Here is a 6,019-nt window from a genome sequence, read left to right on the forward strand (position 1 = left end):
GGTGTATATTCGGAGCCGGATTATCCCAAAATTTCGTTTTGGTTTTCCAGGCACTTTCCATCGCACAATACTTTCGTACTATGGACGCCAAGTCGGCGAAGCGTGATATGTCACGGTGACTTATGGCGTTAAGGATTCCCTTGTCCATGTAGTTATTGCAGAAAAGTGAGACTTCGTCTTCCTCGCGACAGTCCTTAACCTTGTTCATCACAAGGAGGAATCTGGCCCAATAATGATGTACTGTTTCATGGGGCTCTTGCCTAATGTGGGAAAGATCGTTTATGTCTGGCTGGGTGGGTGGTTTTGAGTCCGAACCCCTACCCGATCTGAGACCCAGGGGCCGAGGAGTTTCCGATCTTGGAAGTTCAGATTCCGGGATGTTGCCCGATGAGTCTGGCCCACTGCCTGACTCTAGGTTCAGGGTTTGGGTGATGTCCTCCCGTAAACGGGTATCCGGATCAGAGAGCTCAGCAATTCGGACATAGTTAGTCCTCAAGATAGAGGAAGAATCGCCGCATTGTTCCTCCACCACTGCAACATGATGGGTGACCGGTGGAGAGTTAATCTCCCTTTGATCGGGTTTAAGCCCAATCCGATCATAGTCCGTAGCGACTCCCAATGCGCCGATACGATCCAAGAGCTCGTTTAGGGAAGAGAGCTCCATTGGATCCATCTGCTCAGCGAATTCCGAGCCAACGTGGAGGTTGTTTTCGATGACCCGAGAAGTCATCATCGGTGCAGCAGCCAAACAGGCGGTCATGACGAAACTGCCTAGCCGGAGAGTTTGGCTGACAGCCAGGGCTCCCCCGGCGGTAATGTTGTTTTTAACAACGAGATGAGGCATCCTTCCTTACGGCGACATCACAGAGGAACTCTCAATGAAAGCACCAATGTTGGTGTCAAAACCGGCGGATCTCGGGTAGGGGGTCCCAAACTGTGCGTCTAAGGCGGATGGTAACAGAAGGCAGGGGACACGATGTTTTACCCAGGTTCGGGCCCTCTTGATGGAGGTAAAACCCTACGTCCTACTTGATTATTCTTGATGATATGAGTAGTACCAGAGTTGATCTACCACGAGATCGGAGAGGCTAAACCCTAGAAGCTAGCCTATGGTATGATTGTATGTTGTCCTACAGACTAAAACCCTCCAGTTTATATAGCCACCGGAGGGGGCTAGGGTTACACAAGGTCGGTTACAAAGGAGGAGATATACATATCCGTATTGCCTAGCTTGCCTTCCACGCCAAGTAGAGTCCCATCCAGACACGAGACAAAGTCTTCAATCTTGTATTTTCATAATCCAACAGTCCGGCCAAAGGATATAATCCAGTTGTCCGGATACCCCCTAATCCAGGACTCCCTCACCCACCCTTGTGAGAATTTCTTATATATATTTTTCTTGAGTCAATAGTATACCACTCTTTACCTTCTTAACCTCTATGCCAAGGAAATAGTAAAGTTGACCCAAGTCCTTCAAGGCAAAATCTTTCCGAAGATCCTAAAGAAGTGCTTCAACAGCTTTTGGTGAGGAACTAGTTACAATTATGTCATCAACATAAATAAGCATGAACATGACTACACCATTTTTTTGAAGAAAAATAGTGATGTATCAGCCTTTGAAGGAACAAAACCAAGTGTTTGGAATTTTGTTGACAATCTAGAATACCATGCACGTGGAGCTTGTTTCAGTCCATACAAAGCCTTATCCAATCTGCACACATACCCAAGTTTATTAGGATCCTCATATCCTGGGGGTTGTCTCATGAACACCTTCTCTTCCAGAACACCATGAAGGAACGCGTTCTTTACATCTAGCTGTCGCATGCACCCGTTTCTCAAAACAGCAATGGACAAAATTAATCTGATGGTAGCCGCTTTGACCACGGGACTAAAAGTGTCCTCGTAGTCAATTCCATACCTCTGTTTAAAACCTTTGGCAACCAAACGTGCCTTATATCTGTCAATGGAACCATTAGACTTTTGCTTAATTTTCTAGATCCATCTGCAATCTATCAAATTACTTCCCCTCTCAAACGGTACAAGATGCCAAGTCTTGTTTCTCATGAGAGCCGAGTATTCTTCAATCATGGCCTCCGTCCACCGTTGATCCCCTAATGCTTCTCTCACATTTTGTGGTTCACCTGTGTTGCAGAAGTTTAACCATCAAACAGTACCATCAGTGCATATTTTTGGCTGAGAAATACCAGTTTGTAAACGTGTACGAGCCCTCGAAATAACAGGTGGTGGTGGAGGCTGTGGAGGCGTAGCCACAGGTGATCCCGCAGCCACAGAGGATCCACCAAGAGTACTGTCCACTGCGTCAGGGGAGAGATCAACGCCTCCTCCCCCGTTCGTCCATGCAGCCCGTTGGCGATCGGCCGGGCCTGTCGCCTCTACACTAGCCCGTGGGTTGGGGCCACGCGGTGAGGGAGAACCGGCTCCCACGCCCGCTCCATGCGTCTGTCGCACTGATCCCGGGATGGATCGGTCGGGCGCTTGGGAGTGCGTCGAAGACCCTGCATGGGAACCCGCGCCTGACAGGGCGGGAGAGTCCTCCTCGTGACCAGGATCTGTTGCGTCACCACTTGTGGAGTCCTGCGTATATTCTGCTTCCTGTACACTTGGAAACTCCAAATTTTGATCAGAAAAAGTCACATGGTCATTTTGCAAATTGCCCCATGATCAAATACAGGAGGATTAAGGAGTGTGGGAGGAAGCAAATTGATTTCCGCACGGAGTTGAGCGTCAGCGTTCTCGTGAAGTTCAGAAAATGGAAAGATGGACTCGTCAAACACAACATCAGGAGATATATAGACACGTCCACTGGAGATGTCTAGACACTTATAGCCTTTATGGAGAGGACTATATCCAAGAAACGCACACCGGGTAGAGCGAAACTGCAGTTTATGTTTGTTGAAGGGGCGTAGGTCAGGCCATACCGCGCGCCCAAAAACACGAAGAAAAGAATAATCTGGGGTGATATTGAAAAGGCGCTCTAGTGGTGTTTGAGATTGAATGACTTTACTAGGGAGACGATTAATGAGATAAACGACAATAGTGAAAGCTTCATCCCAGAATTTTAATGGCATGGATGCATGAGCGAGTAAGGCGAGGCCAATTTCAACAATGTGTCTATGTTTTCTTTCAGTGGAGCCATTTTGTTGGTGGGCATGAGGACACGAAACATGGTGGGAAATACCAATGCACTCAAAGAATGAATTTAGTTTGCGATATTAGCCACCCCAATCGGTTTGCATGGCAAGGATATTCCTATCAAAGAAGCGCTCAACATGTTGCTGAAAATCATGAAACTTATGAAACACTTCAGATCTATTTCTGATCAAGTATATCCAAGTAAACTTGCTGAAATCATCAATGAAACTAACATAATATGTGAACCTACCTACAGAAGTAACAGCAGGACCCCAAACATCCGAAAAGACTAGCTCTAAAGGAGCACTAGAGACACTAGTAGACCGAGGATACGGTAACTGATGGCTTTTTGCCTTTTGACATGCATCACAAACAGACTCATGCCTTTTATTTGACACAGGAATACAATTATTTTTGACTACTTGATCAACTATGACAAAAGATGGATGCCCTAGACGTCCATGCCACCGAGAAGACGATGCTTTTTGCACACCAAGGACATGCTTCCCACGAACGGATGGTGCATGAGGTAGAGGATAGAGGCCACACCTCTACTCTGTGCACGCAGCAGAATTTTCCTCGTTCCCTGTTGTTTGATAGAAAAGAACTCAGGGTAAACTTCCAAGTATGCATGATTGTCATGAGCAAGTTTTTGAGCAGCAATCAAATTCTTTGCAGATTTGGGAACATGTAAAATATCTCGAAGATGAATAGGTTGATCATGGGTATGAATATGCGCATGACCAATGTGAGCAATTTCCATACCTGACCCACTCGCCGTGTGGACTTAATCTATGCCGGTGTAGCATTCGTGGGTAGCGAGCTTGTCTAGCTCACTCGTGACGTGGTTGGTTGCTGCAGTGTCGATGTACCAGTTCGTATTAACTCCGTACGAAGTGGCTGCGGAGTTTGTTGTCTTCTCCTTCCTCTTGAAGTTCTTCTCGAACCTCTTCCAGCAGTGATATGCATCGTGGCCGGCCTTGCCACAGATTTGGCATATGACCACGTCGGGGCGGGTATGGTTGTTGTAGCCCCCGTCGCCGTCGTTGTAGTAGCCGCCGCCGCCGTTGTGGTAGCCTCCACCACCGTGACCACCACCGCCATGGCTGCCACTGCCGCCTTCGCCTTGGTGCTGGTTGGGGTAGCCACCATAGCCACCACGCCCGTCATCAGAGGAGCACCCGCCTCCTCCACCGCGACCGTTGCCGCTGCTGTTACTGCGACCCTGAGGATAGCCGCCGCCACGTCCACCCTTGGCGACGAGATTGACCGACAGCTGCTGACTCACCTGGTTCTGCGCCTCTAGACGTGACTCGGCCACCAGGAGCCCGGAAAAGAGTTCGGCGAGGGTGATCGCCTGCTCGTTCACCTTGGTAGAGAGCGCCGAGACGAAGGGGTTGTAGTCTGCATCAAGCCCCGAGAGAATCTGCGAGACCAGATCGTCGTCGTCCATCTTCCCCGCGGCAGCAAGCTGGTCAGCGATTCCCTTCATCTAGGTGAAGTACGCAGTGGCAGAGAGATCTCCCTTGCGTGAGTTTGTGAGTTGTGTGCGGAGCTGGATGACGCGGGTGCGCGATTGCGAGGCGAACATCGCCTGGATCGCCGCCCACGGCTTGCTGCTCTCCGTATGATCCATCACCTGCAGCAACACCTCTCGGGAAAGAGACCCGAGCAGAAAGCCCAAAACCTGCTGGTCTTGAGCCACCCACGCTGCATAGGCTAGGTTACATACCTTCTCGACAGTCTTGTCCGCCTTTGCCTCCTCAATTTCCTCCGGTGGTGCTGCCCGCGATCCGTCAAGGAAACCCATGCGAAGGGCACCTCGGACCGGTGGCAGGACCTAAGCTTTCCAGGGATAGATAGTTCTCCCTGGTTAGCTTCTCAGCGATCTGAACATGGGCGAAGGAGATGGCTGCCGGAGCGGAGGAACCTGCCATGGCTAGATGTGTTTGTGGAAGAGATAGAGGCTCTGATTACCATGTAAAATATGGTTGAAGCGTATGCATCTCTGCAGGGATGCGTGTGTGTATATATAGGCTCAAGGCCAACAAAAGATTACATGGTTGAGATACGGGAGTTAGGCTTGATCTCCACGTTACAATATACAGCTATACAGAGAATAGAATCAAGCCTAACTCAACCTTTGATTACAACTAACACAAAATAAACGCACGCGCTAATATCCCTACACACATATTCAACACTATGTTGCTGCTCTTAGTACATGGCATGAATCTGGCAATTGGTACGTGAACACTGTACTACACGCCGGTTGTACAGCCAACAAAAATATCAGGTGCTATTCGCCATATCTATTTTCAGTACATGTTAAATTATTTGAGAACAACTACTCGGCTCTGTGGTATTTTTTTCGCGGGACCATTATTCATTACAAAGGTGTCGCAAAGGGGCATGCACCAACATTATTTTTGCACTAGCGCTTGTCCGTGTCGTACTTCTCGACGGATATATGCGCAAGTCGCCACCCCCGCTACATCAACACACACGACTGATTCATTGCCCGCACCCGCGGCCGAGCCCTTTGCAACGCTGCGGGCGACTTTCTCGTCCACGCCGGCTTACAACGCCGTTGCCGACTCACCGTCCACACTGGCTTACAAACGCCACGGCCAACTTGCTCGTCCGTACCGAATTATAATGCTGCAGCCGACTCGCCCGCCTGCACCAGATGATTCAGTGGTTAGGGCACACAAGTTAATGCCACTACAGTTTATCTTCAACAACCAGCTAGGATGAACCACTGACTGAACTATTGACGCAAATCATACGGGGCCATTTACAGCCCGCCACAGTCGACCTCAAGTTTCCGTGGATTCACATTGCATTATCAACGCCAAGGATATAC

At 49.1% G+C, this 6,019-nt stretch overlaps 1 protein-coding gene across 1 annotated transcript; it reads right to left on the minus strand.

Moving 5' to 3' along the window:
• Positions 1–3,347: 3,347 nt before the first annotated feature.
• LOC125554739 (uncharacterized) lies at positions 3,348–5,132 on the minus strand. The gene is made up of 2 exons (XM_048718182.2): positions 3,919–5,132; positions 3,348–3,739 (listed from the first exon to the last, which is right to left on the minus strand). Exon 1 carries the CDS (start codon positions 4,643–4,645, stop codon positions 3,941–3,943), a length of 705 nt encoding a protein of 234 aa, XP_048574139.2. The 5' UTR covers positions 4,646–5,132; the 3' UTR covers positions 3,348–3,739; positions 3,919–3,940.
• Between the last annotated feature and the right edge of the window lie 887 nt (positions 5,133–6,019).

The sequence above is a fragment of the Triticum urartu genome, chromosome 4A (assembly GCF_056163025.1).
Source record: "Triticum urartu cultivar PI428250 chromosome 4A, HENAU_Tu73, whole genome shotgun sequence".
Classification (NCBI taxonomy): Eukaryota; Viridiplantae; Streptophyta; class Magnoliopsida; order Poales; family Poaceae; genus Triticum; species Triticum urartu.

What these genes read in the sequence shown, in the direction of transcription:
- LOC125554739 (XM_048718182.2), bottom strand. Translation starts at nt 4,645, where the DNA reads ATGAAGGGAATCGCTGACCAGCTTGCTGCCGCGGGGAAGATGGACGAC.